This window comes from Hippocampus bargibanti, linkage group LG17 (genome assembly GCF_051943395.1).
Source record: "Hippocampus bargibanti isolate YZ-2025 linkage group LG17, ASM5194339v1, whole genome shotgun sequence".
NCBI lineage: Eukaryota > Metazoa > Chordata > Actinopteri > Syngnathiformes > Syngnathidae > Hippocampus > Hippocampus bargibanti.
In genome coordinates, this window is record NC_142750.1 from 10651725 (window position 1) to 10674022 (window position 22298).

The following is a 22298-nucleotide window of genomic DNA, read 5'->3' on the forward strand; positions in this document are numbered from 1 at the left end:
CTCAAGGTTGCAGGACCAAGTAGGACATAAATATTGTGCGTATGTTCTATCGCTAATTTTTACTTTTATTTTTTTTCATGAAGAGTCCTGACTAACGATGCTTAATGGCATTGCGAACGTGACACAAGAATATGCCGCCAATTGTTGGAATGGTTTGGATTATCGTTGACATGCTTGTCACACTGGCGCAGTGATTGGGAAAACACCAAGTACAGCAAAGCAACGCTATGATGTTTATTGCCAGGTCGCCATGGAAACCAGCGGAAATAAGAAAGATGAGGATTTGTTATGCCGACAAACCCAATTAATAATTGGCGACACAGGCGTTTCGGCTCATGCCGTCGCCACACATTCGACAACGTTCGAGTTGTACGCAAGTCATGCCCATGTTTCCATGGCGATCACCGCCAGGACTTGTGCCAGTCGTTGATTGCTTATTTTTAATTGGACACGCGCCACCGTGTGTGTGTGTGTGTGTGTGCGTGTGCGTGTGTGCGTGCGTGTATGTGGGCTTTGATTTCACATGACAAAAAGAGAAAAAAAAAACATCGTGAAGAACACACCGTTAGCCCTCTTTGAAGGGAGCGTTCTCGCTGTGCTCATTTGAATTATTAACTGCGCCGATGAGACGCAGAAGAGTGGGAAAGGAAAAATGGCGGCGGTGGTGGCGACACAGGAAAGGCGGTGCTAATAAGGGGTGGGAAGATGGCTGCCGGAGGAGAGAGACAACCGTCCGTGTTGTGACGGCCCATCTGACCTCAAACGTGACTCCCATTTGCTTATGTAGTCGAAATTTAATGTCACTATGCAAATAATGTAGTACGTAAGGTCTTCACAACATCTGCGGTCAACACAAATGAGAGAATGGAAAGACAGACGCTCGTTTCATCAGCATTAATTAGTGTTTGACGTTATTTCCATGCTGGATGTGTGCCTTGAAGGTAGAGGTGTCCAAACGTTTTGCAAAGGGGGCCAGTTTTGGTGTGTTAAAAATGTAGTGGAGGGAACAACCATGGTGGACGTTCTTTACATCTAACAACAATTCATTTCAATAAATTTCAGCAAGCCATTCTGTGTTTCACATTTGCTCTTATAGTTTAATCTCAGCTATCTTAACTCATTCACTGCCAGACGATGTGCAAAAATGTGCTCACTCCAGTGCCAGGGTTTTAGTCATTTTCACTCCAATTCCAGGACCCATAGAAGATTGAGTTTTAAGACTACATAAACATTCAATACAGCGTTAGAAACCTTAGACTCTCTCTTCTTTTCTCAGGAAAAAAAGACTTAATTCTTAAGTTATATAGGTCTGGACTTATCTGAGCTTGACATTGGGGTGGCTGTACAAAATACCATACAATGCATATGTATTGATTTATATAGTGCTTTAACAACAGCTGAAGCTGTAACAAAGTACTCACATGGACAAAAGGCAATTGCTGCCCTCTTTTGTGGAAGGGAAAAAAACATTGCCAGATGTTTGACCAGCGTTTTATCGGCACCCCCATGCAAGAAAAACATAAATCCAAAGTAATTCAGGAATGGCGCTCCACGTCATATTTTCAATTACCGTATACATTCGGGAATTGCAGTGAATGAGTTCAGCACGTTTTGGTTCACTTGAAACATGCACATCAACATTAAATTGACGTTGAAAATTGAAATTGAATATTCACTTATCTTTTTTTCACAAACTTTTTTGTAACTATTGAACTCAAGTATTTATGCTTTTGGTTGGTTGTCACCTTTGTAGAACATTAAAAAACACAAATCGCCATTTCAGAAAATGTTGTCAATTACTCACGTAGTAATTTGCTGTTCCTAATTGAGCCTCTAGAGGGCAGCACATAGCACACGCAGATAACAGTGCTACTGCCCAATGTATTCATTCTACATGTGGGCCAGACGTTATTGATTTTATGCAGGAGGCTGCAGGCCAGATGAAAATTGACCCCGGGCTGCATTTGGCCCCCGGGCTGGCGTTTGGGCATGTTTGCTTTCAAGGGTGCAGCCTGCGGAGTAAGAGTCGAGAGCTATCGCTCCTTGCGAGCGTTTTCATTCTTTGTGTGTGAGTATGTTTCAATGTTATCTATCAAGGTAGCACTGGACTGATAAATAAACTACCATAGCAGCCTGGTTTAATGAACCACATGCTGCTTCACCAAATCATTATTGCTGTTGTTTTCTTTTGCATAGAGCGTAGAGCTCCTTGGAGGCCCAATGAGTATGGACTCCCACGCCACATTTTACAATGTATCGATCTCGTGTTTATTGCTCACAAAAGGTGTCGCTGTGGTTATAGGGCCACTTGCTCGCTAGAATTTTTTCTTTCACCGTCCCATTAACCGTAAAACAAACGAGAAACTCCAAATTTCAAATGGGTCAGCCTTAAAAGCCTCCAGCCTCAGGTCTGCTGACCAGACATTATCTGGAATGACCTGCCACTGAACATTCGGCAAGCCCCCTCGCTGCTCATCTTTAAAACCCGCCTTAAAACTCACTTTTACTCTTTGGCATTCGACTCACCATGATTCCGACTTGATCTTGGTTTCACTCCCTGGTGCTTTCTTCTATCTTTGTGACTGCTTTATATCCCATATATGTTAGCTGTCCAATTGTTAAGCGATTTGCTACAGCTTCAGCTGTTGTTAAGCACTATATAAATCAATCAAAGTATTGTATTGTATTTTATTTAAATTAGTGGTTTGTGCTCCAGATAAATGATGGCAACATCTCATATTTTCGACTTTCTTTTGAAACCATGTGGGTCTTAAGAACCACTGGCTTCAGCCTTTAGATTGTTTTGAATATGGTTATATCCTGTGCATTACATAAAAATGTTAAACATGGAATTTTGATTTTAGAATTGGGGGTGGATTCTTGTGATTTTTGGGCAGCAGCTTTTCATGACCAAAATAGCTACCATTTTTTTGTTGTTGTAAGGCGTCTGAATAATTTCCCTCATGATACACTTTTCGCCCAACTTTCAAATTCCTCAATGAAAAATAGCTTATGATCAAAATTGTTAATTTTTTTTGTATTATTATTTTTTTCTCTCTTATTTTTTCATTATTTATTTAACTTTTCTTTTGTATATCGCACAGTAAACAGGACATTGCACCAGCAGAATTGAAAATAAATGTAAAACGTTTTCATGAGATGGTTATGTGATCCATGTTTTGTTTTGATGTCTGGATCAGATGATGCTCAATACGACCATGTTTTCCTTTCCTAATTGTTCTCAAAAATTTCAATTAAAAAAATAGCTTATGAGGCTTAATTTTTATACGACTCCTTTTTAGCGCAAATATGTTCACCAGAATCAACAGAAGTTTTTGAGTGTGGAAAACGGCAAGAATGAGGTCTAATTTGCCCGTGGATAAACAATGATGAAGAACTGAAGCAATTTCACTGATAGTATTCCACAGGTACAATGACCGTTTGTTCATGTTATTTTATTTTGCTTCATCTTTGACTTTGTCAATGTAATTCTGGCCCACTTTGAATCATTGACAGCACTTTTAAATAGTTTGAATTCTATCATTTATTTGGCCCTATTCCTGCTCATTCCGCCCAGCACTTTGTGGACGCCATGGTCAAAAGTCCAGATCAAGCCAACTGTGGATGTAATGGAGTCCAACTTGTCGCAGCCTTGCAACGTTGGAGGTTATAATAGTGTGATGTAAGCACGTCTCTTTGTGCATTCTCTTTGTCTGCGCGCCCTCCGCCTTTAAAGGCGCTATCAAACGGAATGGATGAGGAAAGAGACAAGCTCAAGAGAAAGCTGCCGGCGGGTTCTTTGGCGATGGCGCGTGCACGACGCTCGCTCAGCGCGAGCTCAAGCTGATTTTTTTTCCCCCCTATTTTCTCTCTGCGGTGGATTCCCGCTGCTGTATGTGTGGCCTGAATGTTGGCGTGTGTCCAATTAAAAAATAAGAAATCAACAGCGATTAACACATTTATTAAATCAACTGTCATTAACGAGAAGCGCATCCACCATCGCGGGGGGTGCTTGAATGCACATGCTCACCACCCCTGGAATCATTGTTGAAATTCAAACGGAATATATTGTAAGAAAAAAGATGATTGACACAAAAAAATGCTAATTTCCCAAGGCTAAAGTTTGAATTTGTTGCCGTTTTTTTTAATTAAGGCCAGGCTTTAGGAAGAAAAAACAAAGAGAAAATCCATGGTTAGAATTTTGAGGAAACATTTTATATATATATATATATATATATATATATATATATATATATTAATATATATATATATATATATATATATATATATATTAAATCACATTTTCTATAGATATAGACATAGACAGACATAGATATAGACAGATATACATTATACATATAGATAGAGACATAGATACATTGATACCTTGGCTTACGAACGCTTTAACTCACGAACTTTTCGCCTTACGAACATTAAATTTGCGAGAATATAATCTTGCCATACGAACTAGTTTTCGGCGGACGAACCAAACCACACAGTGCCACAGTTGCTGGCGGACTAGTTTTCCACACTCCCTTTGAATGCAGACGTGGTTTGCTATTACGTACCAGTATGCTAAATCGACCATTGCTATGTGTGGACAAGGGTGTTTCTGTGATGTCAAAGCAACGGTCTCAGGTAATAGAAGACATTCAAAAATTTCTGTTGATTTGGATTAACGAAAAGCAGCCAGCAGGGGACCATGTGAGTGAGGGTATTATCACGAGAGAAAGCACGGCAACTTCACTCGGATATCATCAAAAGGCACCTATACATCACGACCATCACAAAGGTAAATAAAACGACTTTATTTTGCATTACAGTTTATTTATTTAATTAAAATGCAATACCACATCTATTATCCATAAAATAAAGTCTATTTTGTATAGTTTTAAGGCTTATTTAGTAGAAAATTGTTTTATGGGGACCTGGGAATGGAGTATACTCATTTTTAATGGTTTCTTATGGGAAATAAATGTTTGGCAAACAAACTTTTTGCCTGACACACACTTTCTGGGAACCAATTACGTTCGTAAGCTGAGGTATTACTGTGTAGATATAGAAATAGATAGATATAGATATATTATTATAGCCAAATTACACAGACGTGTCACACATGTCCCATCACACAGACGTACAGCCAAATTAATTAAGAGAAAAAAAAGCAATTAAAAAATTGAGTATTTTACAACAAAGTAATTTGGAATATTAACACTTATATATCATATTTTAAAATAAATTTTCTGACAAAGGGTCTTGGAACAGTTAGTTATCATCTAAGGAATAAATTCTATGTTGTTGTAGGTTGTAGAGTAAATTTTAAACAATTTCAATAAACAAATGCATGACACGACTGCTTCAGTATCGATTAAAAAAATTCAATTTGACGAGGGAAAATTCAATCCATTTTATGACAAGGAATTAATTTGACGTTTGACTCAATAAAATGCTTTTCTAAAATCAGCCCACTTAAAATTCCATCACTCGTAAAAAATAATTCCGTTAATGGACTCAAGGGGGAAGTCTGAGAAACGCTCGTCCATATTCTTTCAATGAAACTTTTTGACGCGCCGTTTGTGAAAGGCAGCTAGAGCTTAACGCTTCCATTTTGCCACGCGTGTTGTAAACAGCAGTGTGTCCTTGAGTGCTTATAGCATCCGCTGAGAGGCGCATGTGTTTTTGGGAAGGGGACGACGGAGGGGGTTGCAGGCAGGAAGGGGGGTGCAATTAAAAAACACCGTGCGGTGTCCCACGAGCTGCCGGTGCCTCGGATCAGCTGTTCTAATGTCGTTCCCAATCTCGGACCTCTTGATGTCGGAATCCACCGGGGACTTCATCAGTAAGACCCCCCTCGCCCTCACCTCCACACACACACACATAAATGAGCCAACCCCTTGTCGGCACGGCAACCCCTCCTCCTCAACCGGGACCTCCCCTTCTGTGTCTGGATGCTTTTGTTGCCTTTTTTTTTACCCCCCACCCCTCCGGCTCAAAGTAAATAGAGCAGCGGCGCAAAATTGAGCGAGAGAGCGAGCCAGCTATCGAGAGAGCCGGTGGAAAAAGCGAGTGAGAAAGGGAACGTGAGCGCATACCGTTGCCCTGCTCCGCTAAACTCACCAAAAGCCAAGCGAGGAGGAAAAGAGTGGGAAAAAAAACAAAAGGCGACAAGCGAGAGTGAGCTGAGGACAGCGAGTGGAAGGAAGGATCTCCCGCGTAAATGCGCAGAGCATCCCGTTACCCCACGCTGAGCTCCATGGCCAACTCGGGCTGTCTACTACTCTCCGGCTCCGGGATGCTACCGCACTCGCTCCAGTGTCCTCCCACCTTCCTCTACATGCCGGAGGTAAGACTCTATCCCTGATTCCCGTAAAGCTTTGCCTTTCCAGCCCAGTGGAGTTCTTGTTTTGTCCCGTCTCGTACTCCTCATTGAGTCAATGATCCGTCACCCAGGTTGTTGGACAGCGACGCTCACCAAAGCCATATTGGGCTGGAAGACTTTCCCCCTAACTTCCATTGAATCAGGTCGCGATTTTTTATTTCTTCTCTTCTAAGCGGCGGTGTTACCTGGATCGACCCGCCTCCTCCAAAGGGATTTACGACCCGGTGTTCCGTCACTCGTGGTAAATTACAAGTGGGCGCCGCAGCGGTGATAAAACTCTCTGGGCTCATGCCCGATCCCTTCGGTGGCGCAGCGGTCAAATTAAACAGCTTTTCCCAAATTCTTTGATTCATAAGTTTGGACTTGATAAACAGGCAGGAACAAAATCATCAACATAATACGTCATTTACCCTTCTTTGGGTCTGAGTTTCTTCTAGATCTTTTAGTTTCTGACCGGAGGAGATTTCCAAAAGCAGTTTGTGGCAATTGCAAAGGTGTGTGCTGCTGGAATTACCCTCCTCCTTCAAACCTTTCACACTTAATTTGCCTTTGGATCGTTTAGTTGGCAGTTGTGTTTACATCACCTGGAGTTTCCAAAGAATGGCAGAACAAAGATTTTGATTAGCTAGTTTACAGTCTATGTGCGGTGCTGCTTCGTCATTTGTAATATTCAAAAACAAAATCATCTTTATTGGACAAGTATGGAGAACACATAAGGAATTTGTCTCCAGGAGAAAATGCTGTACTAGTGTCATCATAAAAAACAGGGCAAAGAAGTATGTAGGACACTAATTTAGGCTAATTTAATTTAATCTCATCAAATTTCTTAATGTCCAAAACATTACAATACATATTTATTTTTATAGCACTTTAACAACAGCTCAGGCTGTAACAAACCACTTAAGCTCTCATGTACAGGAAATAAAGCAGTCACAAAGATTGTAGAAAGCACCAGGGAGTAAAACCAAGATCAAGTTGGAAGCATCCTGAGTCAAATGCCAAAGTGAGTGTTGAGACGGGTTTTAAAGATGGGCAGCAAGGGGGCTTGCCAAATGTTCAGTGGCAGGTCATTCCAGAGAGTGGGAACAGCAACGGACAAGGCTTGATCCCCTCTGAGCCTCCGTTTGGTTTTTGGTACATTTAATAATGTCTGGTCAGCAGACCTGAGGCGTCAGGAAGGTGTGTAGGGGTGGATGAGCTCGAAGAGGCCATTTAAAGATTTGACGACAAATAATAAGATCTTGAAAAGAACTAAAATGTATAGGGAGCCAGTGAAGGGATGCCAGAGTAGGAATCTCTTACAAGTACCAATCAAGAGGCGAGCATCAACATTCTGGACCAGCTCGGGACGCTTCATGGAGGATTGGCTACCTCCAAAGTATAGTGCATTATAGTAGTTTAGCCGAGATATGTCAAAGGCATGAATTACTGCTTCAAGGTGCTCATAAGAAAAGAGAAGTTTCATTTTAGCCAACTGCCAAAGATGAAAGAAGCTGGATTTAACAACAGCACCAATTTGTTGGTCAAGGGGGGAGTAGCTGGAAAAGGTGGTGGGCAGGGTGCGGAGGGTCCAGTAGGATTTTCCTTGCTCTTTTCTTGATTCTTGCAGTGTGCAACTCCTTGAGAGTGGGTAGGGGGATGACATATATTTTTTTCCACCATCCTATCTGTTGAAGTTGGATTTCAAGCCTTGTTTCCCGTCAATTTTTTTGGTGAGTTGTTTACAACTAAACATAAATTATATTTTAGAGTTATATCCCTACTATTTCACCCTTTCAACTTGAAGTTTCCAAAAGTGGTGAGATGCATTTCCATGTAGACGTGTGGATTCAAATTATTTCCTTCTTCCTTCCACCCACTTGCAGTTTGGAATTTGCCATCAAAACTTCAAGGGTTGCAAAACATTCTATTTTCTTATTTTGTTTGTATAACTTGGAGATTCCCAAAGGTGTCATTACGAGGAGTTTGCATTTTTTTTCCTGACAGCTAATCTTTGAGTTTTGTGTGATGTTGAAATTGCCAAGTGTACCAAACGGGAAGCTTGGTTTGTTTGATTAATAATTTGGATTCCATCTTCTAGATCTTCAGCATTATGGTTTGCACTCATTGCAGTTCTGACATTTTTGTGTCACAGGGGGTTCAAAAGTGGTATCACAGCGAGTTTTGTGCGTCTGACGGGTTGCCATGCTGACGGTGTTCATTGCTGCTTTGTCATTCATTAGTTTCCGCCCCTTCTTCATCATCATGGTATGATAAAACCCAGACATTCCCAAAGGTGGTATATCAAATAGTATTGTTTTTTTTTTCTGTTTCCAATGCTGCTTCCTCGTTTTGGAATCCTCTTCCTCTACCTTTATCATTTCCCATCTCATATTTATTTTATGTATAATCTGGAGATTGCAACATAAGAATTTTATTTGCTGCTTTATCAACTGTGTTATTTTTTTATTCCTCCCGTTTTGCTTTTAGTTTCCCATCTTTTCTGTTTATATACTGGATATAAAACTAGAAATATTTCCACAGATGGCCTAACATTTGTTGTCACAGTTGGTTTGAAGACGGTGTGCATTATTCCTCCTGCTTCGGTTTCGCCTGTCCCACCTAATCTGTGAATTTTGCCTATCCAGGAGATTCGCAAAGGTGGCATATTGAAGAGTTTGCTGCGTTTGATTTGTTGATCTGTAGCATGTTTGCATTTTTCTTTCTGTAACACTTAGAATTGTCCTTGTGTTCTTAATTTCCTTCCAACTCATTTTTCATAACGAGGGATCCCCCAAGGGTTGCATACTAAGGAGTTTCCCTCCCTCCCATCGTGTTGCACTCTTGAGTTTTCCTCGTTGATGAAATCCGTGAAATTGTTGAATGTGCAAAGCGAGGAAGTGTGTTAACGTCCTCATTCCGAGTGTTTACTCTCCTTCTTTCCTTTTTTAAACGCAAGAAAGCTCCAACTCCCCAGTGCATAAACTTCTCTGGCGGTGTCATTTTTTTTGGGCGGAGAATCCTCACGATGCCGCAAAATGGGAAACGTCCCTGTGAGTCACACTTGGCGTTCCCCCGACTGCTCCCCATGCTTGCCGCTTTTCATTCCTGGGACACCGTCTGCTGTTCAAGCCCTCCCCCACCTCCTGCCACCACGTCATCTCCTTGCTTTCCTTCGTCCCTCCCTCGCTTTGCTCGATGTGATGCTTTAAATCCGTTGGAGAAGGTACAGTAAAAAGCGGAGGCGGGTTTTATTGAACGAGCCTGGCTGCATCACACTTTGTTGGCATTCCAAATCATGCTTGCTGGAAAGTGGCTTCATATTGGTCTTATGATCACAATTTATGTGAATATGGAAGCCAGACTGGGGTTGATCACATGATTAACACAATTGGAGCTGACCTGGGAGACAGGTATCAACACAAAAAATGAGACAGTGGATAATTAACTCATTCACTGCCAGACGTGCAAAAATGTGTCCACTCCAGTTCCAAGGGTTTTTGTCATTGTCACTCGAATTCCAGGACCTACAGAATACAGGTAACATCCGATTTACAACCGACGCAAGTTACGACCACCCGTACTTACGACTACGACTGGCAGACTTTTTTTTTTTATTCTACGGCTGCCACCACTACAGCCAGCAACGCGACAGAGACAGAGGTCCGTGCAGGATGATTTATTAAGCTACAACACAAGCTCAGAAGACAAAGTCCAAGGAAGTACAAAGTACAAATACAAGTTGACAGCTTCCCGTTTTCGTACCCGCTGTCCTGAAGAAGGAAGCGGGGAGGAGTGGCCCCACCCCTAGCTGTCAATCCGAACGTGACAATATCGAACAAGTCGGATGTTTGTTTGCCAGAGCAGCATTGCACAACATGAAGATACAAAATAACAGTTTCTTAATAAACGCGTACGACAATTTTCTCCAGCCTGACAGCACAGCAATCAGGGGGGGAGGGAGGGGTGTCCACCGACGCTGAGGTAGAGCAGGTGGGATCGCCGCGACGCAAACCCCGCGTCGGGCTCACGGTCGGCGATTCTGGCTTCTCCGTTAGCAGGGAGAGCGATTTTAGAACAGCTGGTTTTTTTTTTGGGACAGCTCGCATGTGTGGGAAGCCGTGCGGATTTTGGTCAGCAGAAAGCGTGTGCGTCGACACAGTAATAAAGATCGATAATACGAAATATAAAATGACACTAAAAGTTAGAAGATTTATAAATGAACTGTCAACATTTAAGTATATAGTAGTATTCAATTGAAAATGTTGCTTGAAAACAGCAGATTGACATTGTATTCTATCCTGTCGTATAGGAGATGCCAGCGTGTCGTCATTTGTTATGATCACGTGATCCTCGCGTCAGCCATTTTGAATCTTTTCGATTTACGGCCGTTTGACTTACGACGGTTTTGTCGGAACGGAACCCAGTCGTTACTCAGATGTTACCTGTATTATGTTTTAGGACTACATAAACATTCAATGCCTCGAGGGAAACCTTAGACTCTCTTCTTTCATCAGAAAAAAAAGAGTTGATTCCTAATTTATATGGGTCTGGAGTTATATGAGCTTGAAAAGAGGGCGGCTGTCCAAAATACAACACAATACATACATATTGGTTGATATAGTGCTTTAAGAACAGCTGGAACAAAGCGCTAATATGGAAATAGAGGAAATACTGCCCCCTTGTGGAAGGAAAAAACATTGCCAGAAGCCATGGCCAGTGCTTTATCGCCACCCAAAAAAGAAGAAAAAAAGCGAACTAATTCGGGAATGGCGCTCTACGTCATATTTTAAATTTCCGATTACATTTGTGAATGGCAGTGACTGAGTTAAATGTATTTCAAGGTAGCTGAAGGTTCTTTTTGCTCCTTTCACAAAGCAGCATTGTCCTGGCTTTTCCCACCGAACACAGTTGAGCACCCAAAATTCAGTTTGTCCCCCTCTCCTAAAAAACTGTTACTTGGTGTTGTGTGAAAAGTACTGACAGTTTTCTTGTTTGAGCGACAAGTTTGCATAGCTCGGAGCCATTTTGCGTGAAAAGTACGAACGCAATGGAAGGTTGAAGACATCTCTCCTGTGTAAAAGTTTAGTGTCGTCTTATCCCGAGGGATCAGCGTGAAAAGGGGCAGGATCATTTTGTGGCTTTGGTGGTTAGCTGTCGCTGCTTATGATGTGGTCTCTTATTTTTGCCTCCGTTGTCACTTTTCTGTGTCAAAAGTACCAACAGGAAATGGAAGGTTGAAGTCATCCCTGTTTTGTGATGGTGATCATGTCGACGGATGTCACCTGTGTTGCTATGTGAAAGTAGATAGCAAAATAGTCTGTATCACTGGGTTCGTATGTTCGCCACATTTGTTCAATATGTACAAAATACATTTTTGTACTGCCAGTAGCCTGTAAAAATTGTGTCAGGGTCTTGGAAATGACCCCCGACATTTATGCGCCTGTATTTGACATTGTTTTACACTTCATACCTGTTGGTGATGTGACCTATTTGCTGTGTGAAATTGTACAGTTGTCTTCCATCTCGCTGGATTCTGTATGAAAGGCACAACATGGACCGATTTGATGTGTCAATTTTGCAGAGACTAAACTCTTCGTGCTTGCACAGTTGATGTTCATTATGTGTGCAAGAAGCTGCAGATGGATGTCCTTGGCTTTCTCGCAGCATGGTTTCTTACTGAATGTTTTGGGCGTGTCACAAATTCCATACCTTACGGCGTTCAGCAACATGTCGTGTTGAGCGTTTTCCGAAATTTGCAACGTGAGTATGAATATACAATCCGAGCCTTGATGGCAGAGTGGCGTGGAAATCGACGATGTGAAACTGTTTTATCCTTACCTTGAATCTGTAACGTCCGTCATCCTTAACATCCATAACGTGCCCCCCTTAAAACACACCACCGAAAAGTTACATCATCCCGTGAAGGTCGAGAAAGTGAAACTGTTTTCATGGTACTCTATAGCCATACCATCTCTAATCTGAAATGTCGGATTTGCTCATTTACCTTCATTGTTTGAATTGAGGAATATTTGGTTGTTCTTCCCTTGCGGAATTTTCATTCCTCACTCTTATTCCACTCCCCCAACCCCACCCCCCTCCCCCATCTGATGCTTAAATGTGAGCCAGACCACGGGGGATACTCTCTATATACATTCCCCCACCTCAGTTCAGACCTTGATCGCATCCTCCCACCGACGAACCAAACCGACTTTAGTTATCAAAGAAGTTGGCCAGTCGGTGGTCTCACGAGGCCGTGCGAATCGCAGCGTCCCTTCTTTTCTGGTGGGCAATTATGGCAGGCCGAGCCAGGTTATTGACAGCTGCAAATGGTGACGCCATCCAGAGGAGACCTAATGGGTTTTTGTCACAAGGCGGGCTCTCGTTAGCTCCACCCGGCTGCACTAGAGATGGGTTTGAGCTATGAGCCCAGACCTTTCAAATGGATCTCGCTGCTCACCCCACCTTCCCACACACACACACACACACACACACATATACACACACACCATCCCGTTGCTGGATCCCGCTGGGAAAAAGATTAACGCAATGTCGCTGATTCTGTTTCAATCTACGGCCAGAGAGTCCAATTCTTGGCCGGCATGTGACACACTTTACTTATTGAACAAAATGCCCATGTTTCAAATAAAGGTACGCCGCCTCCCTCAAATCCTCCTTTTGACCTACAGCACCCCCTTCCCCAAATATACACTCTCACACACACGCCCCCCCCCACACACACACACGCACACACGCGCACACGCACACTCTACCCTCGCGACTGAAAATAGCGATACAGCGGTGCAAACATGTCACTTCTGTCAACCGTAAAAATATGTTTTCCATTCCAATTCCAATTCTCTCTCTTAAAGAAAATAGGTCGTTGTTAAAACTTGCCCTAAAAGTATGTGAAAGAGGCTAATACCATATCGATTTGTCCAAAGGTGAAATTTTAATTGGGGCTAGGCAAGGATTTTACTAAATAAATACAGAAACAAACATGTGTTATTTTGTTTTTATTTTTGTTCTTTTGAGTTCAAAATGGCGCCACAAGAGTGGCTGCCTTTCCAGCAGCTCCTGTATTTAGTTTTTCTACTTCTTTTTTTCCTTTTGTCTTCCTTTCATAACTTTGCTGCTGTGAAATGTACATTTCTCCACTGCGAGACGAATAAAGGTAAATCCAATCCAATCCAAATACCCATAGCACTAGCGAACACGCTGTAACTATTTTAAGCACTGAAAACTTACCTCTTTAGTTTTGCATCATTTGACAAACAAATTTGAAAATACTGTACATTTCCAGCTCTTGTTTTGAACAAAATCAGGTTCAACATTACCTTAAAGTCAATCGTTCAAAGAATGTTCAAAACACGTCACTCCCTTGTGCATGCTAGCTATGTTAGCACTGAAAACAATGCCTTTCTGTATTTCCTCATTTGACAAAAGTAAATCATGCGCAAGTGGCCCAAACATCAATGTGCTTTTCCACCTGTCTTCTCTCACATTTAATCTTGTTTGAAAAGCTCATATCAAATCAAACCACTGTGTTTGCAGACAAAATTTAGTCCGGCTTGAATAGGTTTGTCCTTTTGAACAGCTGATTCACGGCTCGTGAAAAAAAGAGGATGCTGAGGCGAACGCGGTGGCGCGCCTGATTGAAATGTTTTCTCGCTTGTCGCCGCCCCGGAGGGAGAATTGTAAATCACAGCTAAGTCGTTTGGATTTGAAAATTTCATTTGCTGTGTGAGCGAGCGAGCGAGTGGAGTTCCTTTCTCTTCCCTCACGCCACCCCCCACCACCCGAAGGCAACCCACCACCTCCGCCACCACCATCTTACTCCATAGACATTTATAAATTGAACAGAAATACATTTGTTTCCTCTGTGTGTGTGTGTGTGTCTATAGATACTATAATAAATAAAATCGAATAGAATAAATAAAATACAATTCTAAATACAAACAAGAGCGCTTAAAAATAAAATGTATTATTATTATTATTATTATTATTACAGAAAATGCAATTTTAAATAGGTGCGTTTTGATATATATATATATATATATATATATATATATATATACAGTAAAGTCTCGTTATATCGATATCGGATATATCGATAGTCCCGGTTATATCGATACTATTTCTATGCACGCACGGAGAAAATTACATGCGAACACGGTCGGATATATCGATAGTCCCGGTTATATCAATATTTTTTCGGACTCCCTTGAATATCGATATAACGAGACTTTACTGTATATATATATCAGAATGGCTCTGATCCAAATGCCGTCCCGCACGCTTTGCTTTCCGTCCGCATTGCAACTCAACTCGGCGCATCGACGCATGCATATCTCCACTTAGCCGTTAATGCTAAACATCTCGTCGGCGCGCTAGCCCCCCGGAGCGCCGCGCCAACTGCCTGCCATCGCATCAATTAGCATACGCCGCACTAATACACTTCCACTCGTGCAAATGTCCTCACCTCCATCCATAATGACGTCTCCCTCCTCCATGTGGCGCAGGTTTTAATTAGTACGCCTTACGAAGTCACTGCACACTGCGCGGCAATTAGCGCCGAACGCCTCTCTGTTTATTCAGCGATGGCGCGGCATCTTTAACGAGCTTTTCGGACAACAAAAGCCTTCTCAGCAAAAGAGTGGAGACGCCCACTCACTTGTCTTCTTATTGAGTTCTATTTATGGCCCAAGTACCTTTTGTGGATGCTTGTTGATTTCTACAGGTCCGAATGCTCACCATTTTTGGCCAGTGTCTGTATTCTGTTGGACATCTGCGTAATTTTACCCTGTACAATACTTAAATCTTACTCAAGAACGCTCACAAGAAAGTCCGCCATTGATACAAATTTCACCAACTTAGGTGAAATTGGCCAGCCATGTCAATCATACTGTAACTGTGCGCACTCCCAAAAAATGCCTTTGTCAGATATTGAGTCGGATGTCAAATATGTTTATTTGATGTTTGTTACTTTGGACAAATTCACTCATTTGTGCCTCTTGAAACAACAAAATGAACCCCTGACTCCAGTAACAACAAACAACATGCAATTGGGTGCCTATCTTTGTCATAACTGGGTATAAAAATTGTTAAGGATTCACGCCCAAAATTAATGAAGTCATTCATTAAGCTACTTGGAAAGTCTCAACGACCAAACGTCAGCCATTTTGGTTTGATTCAACACTATTTAGCAAATCCCAGGGCTCATATTTTGGTGAATTTGAATAAAAAAATTGACCCATGTGAGTACCAATTGAAAGGAAGCATCAAAAATGGATGTCTGACACAAAGTTCAGATTGATTTGATATTTTTCCTCTGAATATGACTACAGTATAGCAAGATTGGCAGTGAAAAAGCTGTCCTGGAAGCCCTGTCGGCGACCGCTTACAGCTTTCATTTTATTTGTTTCCCCCACGGCTCATTTCACACAGCTGGAGGGACGTCCTCTTCTTCCTCTTCCTCGCTACGCTCAAATGCCCCTTGCGGGCTGCGGGCGAGGTAGCGAGAGACGGCATTGGTGACACCATGGCGACTTTGCAACCTTCGATAGCGACATACACTTACAGTAAAGCTTCATGCTTGTCTTTTTCCCCCTCATTCTACCTTTTCCTATTATTTTTTTTACTGTACGACACATCCTGAGGTTTTGGATTTCATGGAATGGCTAACATTGCTAATGTGCGGCGTGATCAGCGTGCGGCCAATTATTACTAGGGCGGTGCAGCTGTGATGATTATGTTGGGAATGTGGCGTCGTCATCCTTCAAGTGCTCGCCACTTCCCGGAGGGGTGCACGTGGGCGTCAGTTATACCACAACATTTACTTGATTGTCTTTTTTTAATTTATTTTTAAATGATTATCTTTAAGAGCTCAGGCTACTGCTGTTAGCCACTTACCGATTAAGCAACATCTGAGTTTCCCACAAAAGGGTTTGAAACTGCAGCAACAATTGTCCAATTGAGTTGTTTTTTTTTTATTGGGGGAGTGAGTTAGTCCTGCCTTTTGACTTCATTTGAGTAGTGAAAGACTATTTCAGTGCTTGGGGAACAAAGAGAAAGCATGCCACAAGCTAGCGCTTTGAAAACCAGTCACCATTTCAACACCGTCGCCGATGTCAACATACCTGCACACACTGTCACACATTGTTCATTCGCCAGCAAATGCACGCACAGGCGCGTTTAGTACACACACTTTCATGAACACAACCTTGTCACACATTGTTCATTAATTAACACCCATTCTTGTTAATTACGACACACCGATTAACGCTCATTCATTAAATAAACGAATACAGACTGCCATGGACTTCATACGCAGAAAAAAAGAATTTGTGTTAGATTGATCTTTATTTCCATTATTACTTTTGAACATTATTTTTGTGATTATTGTTAGTGTGCTCGATTCGCTGCAGCAAATTATTTACGAAGGGGTTGTGTGTGAATGTGGGTGCTTTAATATGTTGCCTTTCACAACACGAACGTCACACTGGTTTTAGTTATTATTGCCCACCTGCCACCCCCCCAATTCACCAACACTTCCAATACATATTGAGCTCATTCCAACCTAGGAGGTCATTGTGTGTTTCTTACACATAATCAAAGAAATCCAGATGTATTTTTTAATGTATTGTATTGTATTATTATTAGAGTTGTTGGTTATACTTCTAATTGTTGTTCAGAAGGCACAGCAGAATATCTGCTGTTCTCTTGCTTCTGAAAACACTCACATCACTTTAATTAGTAACATGTTTGGTTGAATATATTCATGGCACAAACAAAACAGCGGATTAAAATCTTATCGTTGCAATTATTAGTTCCCGTGCGTAATGCACGGCAACTAATTTACAATGAAGTTGTTGAGCACAGTGGGGGTTGGATAGGTTGCCCTCTTCAGAAAACCGGAGACAAAACACTAACTTTAATGATTAGCATGACAATTATTGCAGCTATCATTATGCATAGAGCATTGCCGCTGATTATCATTCCCATAGATATTGCGTGTGCATGGGTGGTTGCATATCTTGCCCCTCAACACAAACAAAACGGCAACTTTTATTATTATTATTATTGTTATTATTGCGCTTTTCCTTTCCAAAATGCACTGCTGCAGATTACAAGTAAGCTGCGAGCACACCAGTGCCTTGATATGTTGCCCTTGACGACTCTAAGCAAAGGCCAAGCTTTAATTATTTCTATTACTCTTACTCCAAGACTGCAGAGGTATTTTCTGTGTCTTCCCATCAGAGTGTTTCTTCGGTTCCCAAAGCCTCCGTTGGAATCATCATTCCTCTTCTACTTTGTTGTTTTTTTTTTCATCTTTTCCAGAACATAAAAGAACAACACCAACAAAAAGTGAGATGTAGCAGTCGGGCGCTTTGCGAGCGAAATGTTCTGCCTCCTGGTCGAATGAGACTATCTTAAAAATTGTACCTTTTTTTCTTTAAAATTAACACTGAAGTATGTAGGGAGGAGTTTGACATTTGATTGACCGGTCAAATGCTTGGCTACTTGGTTTCAACCTTTCCAAAACAATCGGAAAAGTATCAAGATATTGATGACCAGGTTTCTTCAGGCGTCATCTGTACTTCGTTGAAGCTAATCTGATTACCACAACGTAAACTTAATCATGCTATTGATGTGATACCAGAGCTAATGATGAGAAATCAGAGTCAGGGATAGAACATTAGGGGTAATCAGATAGACCAAAGGCAGTAATCAGATTAGCTTTAGCTAGTAGTCCCCAACCTTAAAGCATGGACCGATCAGAGCAGAGGTCTGGCACCGCCACATCTCTCCATTAGGGATATATATGTATATAGGGCCAGGATTACCAGCACAACATTAGTTCGCTGACAAAGCTCTTCAGATGAGGAGCGAAATGTCCAACACCTTTAAAAAAGTACAGATGACGGCTTAAGAAACATTTAAATTGAAGGTCCACTCATGTGCGACTGAGAGCCTACACAGACAATCTCAACATATTGATTGGCCACTTCCTGGTTTCAACCGTTCCAAAACAATCACAAAAATATCTCAACGTATTGAAATGTTTATGGGTCAATTTGATGTTTTGAGTGCAGTCTTATGACAGGGTGTCGTCTGTATTGTTCATTTCCTTGAACAACTTTCAAAGACTTCCAATTGGCTTTCGCAAATGCTAACGTGGCTAACGTTACAATTATACATTCAGCCAAATTGAAATATACTTTGTCTTTATGCAATATTCAGTAAAAAATGTTTGTTGCTGTCAACACAAGTTTTGAATTGACTTTGTGTTAGTTGGCTCACTCGGACATTTTTTTTCCACGTTTCCGAGAACTTAACAGTGTGAAAATGAATCAATTAGTTGTCAAAAGGAGCGGTCAACTCACGTTCCCAGACTAGATGGATTACTAGAGGAGGAAGGGGGTGTCTTATTTACTCGAGAGACTCAACCTGCACTTGTCCGCCGGGAAAGCAAGGTGACATCCATCAGCTGTCGGGACGGATGAGTCGCAACGAGCCGTCTCATTCGGACTCTGTAATAACGCCTGCAAAATGAGACGGATGACCTGGCGTGATTGCCCCAAAGCACGGCAAAAGGGAGGGAGCGCCCAGTCGGGGTGAAGTGTGATTTTCCGTGCCAGTAGGAAGATGACATCGGGGTGGAACTTGGCCGACTCCGATTCCAGGTGGACTCGGGTGGTTGAGCAGTTGTTGGAGTGGAAGAAAAAATAAAATAAGATGACGGCCATCTGGACCTTACAAGTGCATGTCAGAAAAATAGGAATACGCGACCCCCTGGCCGTTCATCCATTTTCTGTGGTGATTGTCCTCATGAGGGTCAAAAAGTGGGATGCACCTAGGACTGGTCTCCAATCATTTGCAGTTCACTGAGACAAAACGTCATCATCAGAGATTGCTTCCATTTCATGACTGAAAATATGACTTTATAATTATCCTATTTTCCTGTGTATAAGTCGCACCAAAAAGCCTTGATTTTTTTTTTCCCAAAGATGACCCTGCGCTTTTATAATTAGCCTCATGATGATGTCAGCATCTGGGATGTCGACACCTTCTTTCGACACAATTGCAATGTGGCCCATCCGTGTTCATATTCTGTCTGTCCTCCAATGTCGTGATGAGGTTCCAATGCTACGTTGGAAACCGGCAAATTATGCTTTTCCATCGTTTATAATGACAAAACGTACACATCCACAAACCTTCACTGTTCAATTTTTTTTTTTTTTTTTTTTGGGGGGGAGAGTGGGGAGAAAAATGTGAGAGTTGAAAGAGAGGAGTGAGGCGCGTCTGTGAAGAAAACCTCATTTCTGGCGCCGTGCTGCAGCTCACAGGTTATTGAGGTGGCTGTAATTTGATAAGGAGCACAAACTCAATGGACTGTGAGCCAGTCAGCACTTTGAGGCCGGTCACGTTTGCGGTACCATGTGGTGGCGGGGCGGGGGGCTGGGCGGGTTGGTTGCGTGGCTGTGGCGCCATCTTTCTCCTCAGGTCTTTTCGGCCGATCCACCTCCGACTCGAACGGCATCTAATCCAGCGATCTTTTTGGTCTCTGTGCTCCCACCGTCACTTTTTGTTGTTGGCCCGCAACGATAAGACCTACGTGTGATCAGCAGAATCATTTGAAACCGCGCCGTAAATAATTGGCCTCACACCGGGGCGGCGTAGATTGAAGATTAGCCTCACCTCCGCGGAATGAAACACTTTATCGGATTCCCGAAGCGGGGCGAGCCGGGAGCACGTCATGACATTAGAAACCCCTCCACTCTTTTACTTTTAGCAGTCTTGCACAGATGTAAACATTTTTTGCCAAGTTCTTACATGTCTCCTCAAGTAGCAAACTTTATTTTAACTCATTCACTGCCAGACGTGTAAAAATGTGTCCACTCCAGTGCCAGGGTTTTTTGTAATTATCACTCAAATTCCAATACCCACAGAATATTGAGTTTCAACTTCAATGCATCCTAAGAAAACTTAGACTCTCTTCTTTCATCAGAAAAAAAAAACAATTAATTTCTAAGTTATATGGGTCTGGAATTATCTGATCTTAAAATGGGGGCGGCTGTACAAAATACAAATGCTGCCCCCTCGTGGGAGGGAAAAACATTACCAGCGGTCTGACCAAAACACTGGTCAGATTGGCACCACCCGGCAAGAATCAGCAGTGATCGGCAGTGAATCAGTTAACCATCTTTGAATTCTGTGGCTCATTGGAAAGATTGAGTTTGACCAGCGGTCAACATTCGAAAATGTTTAAAAAGCCATATTGTATCTACCCCGGTCAAGGATGACGCTTCGTACTGATGTCACGTTTATTGTGGAACACCTGGAACACAGTGAAAACTAATGGACTAATGGATTAAAACGACAACATTACAATAAGTTCCACAAAACATACAGTAAATAAGCAAATTTACGTACCGTGTGCACCTTATTAACCGAAAGTAGTCGTTCTCTCTTTCTCTCTCTCTCTCTCTCTCTCTCTCTCTCTCTCTCTCTCTCTCTCTCTCTCTCTCTCTCTCTCTCTCTCTCTCTCTCTCTCTCTCTCTCTCTCGAGCATCCAAACACATGACACGGAAGTGATCATGACAAAACATTATAAATAGAGTATCGAAGACGATTTTAAGAAAAACACATATAGAGGTTCACACAGAAACGTTAAACACTTACAGAACAACAAGACTAAATAAATTATATTTTTGTTGTCATGGCTACCAGTGACAATATACCCGCCAGTTACAGGACCAAAATAGTATAAAATATAAAATAAAAAACCCGAAAACAAATATGTCTGGAGTAACAGCAAATAGAGGACCAAGATAGTATAAAATAAAAAACCCGAAAACAAATACGTCTGGAGCAACAAGTCTTAGAAAGAAGGCAACGCATGTCTTATTCAATTATTATTGAAGTAACTGTGGTGAGGGGTTGAGTAACAAGAACATGCTTACAATATGTCACTGATTTATTCGATGTTTGAAATATTAGTCCAAGTTTTAGCAGAAATCATTGAATTTCTCGTCTTTGATAATTATTATGGGCCACATCTGGCCCCTGGGATTTGAGTTTGCCATCTGTGAGAAAGACTGTCAAGCGGCATTGAAATGGTCTTTGAAGGGGGATGGAAAAAATCAGACATGGTGATTTTTGAAGTTAAACAGACTGTAAAATGCTGTAGGGATTGTAGGGGTGGTGGGGGTTGCAAGCCCCTTTCCCTTCCGTGGAGGCAATAGCCACCGTTCACATATGAGCAGTTGCTCTCATGCGTGGTCGCTGACAGCAAAGTCAATCTGTGGCAGGCCTGCTTGCTTGGTGAGGGCCGGTGCTTCGTTGGGCGACATTTCCACCAAACACCCAACATCATCCGGAAGACCAGTTTCCTCTTTACATCCTAACAAAACGTTAGAGACCAACTCCATCCCCCTTCCCTTTTGTTACTGTTGAGAAATTGACAGTTGCTTTGCCCCTTTAATAGCTGGTTTCATGTTGTCACACAATGCTAACATCCAGAAAGCTTTTTTTATTTACTTTTTTATTTTTTTGGGCTTGCACAAGTATTGTCTGGCATCTCGCTTCCCACTCGGCAACATCTTTTCACCACTCCAACCCACTGTGTAAAACATGAACAAGATCCCCGCCCGCCTGACAATAGGCCGCCTGTAAATCTCTTCCGCCCAACCCCGAATTCCCCACGACGCCGCAGCCCGTCGCGGCGACCGCAATTTCCCAGGGATGCGACGCTGGCGCGGTGAATAGCAAAACATGCGACGCCCACGCGCAGATTAGCGGTCAGACGCTTGTTTACGCTCCCTTTGGAGTGTTTGACTTGGCAAGCGGCGGGAGGAGGGGATTATTTTCTATAAGGAATCATCGGGCGGAAACGTTCCGCATGTTAGAAAAGATGGGAACATACACCTTCGTCCTC

The 22298-nt window shown here is 42.2% G+C and overlaps 1 protein-coding gene across 7 annotated transcripts in view; it reads left to right on the plus strand.

Moving 5' to 3' along the window:
* The window catches only part of LOC148885693 (RNA binding protein fox-1 homolog 3-like), a 326703-nt gene that overhangs the window by 220183 nt on the left and 84222 nt on the right, over positions 1-22298 (plus strand). The window contains exon 1 of one of the 7 annotated variants that reach the window (XM_089018731.1): positions 6015-6343. The exons of the other annotated variants lie outside the window; for them this stretch is intronic. Within the exon in view, the coding sequence (XP_088874857.1) occupies positions 6218-6343 (126 nt within the window). The 5' untranslated portion in view covers positions 6015-6217. Of the gene's footprint in view, positions 1-6014; positions 6344-22298 lie in introns of those variants that run through there. 7 annotated transcript variants of the gene reach the window in all.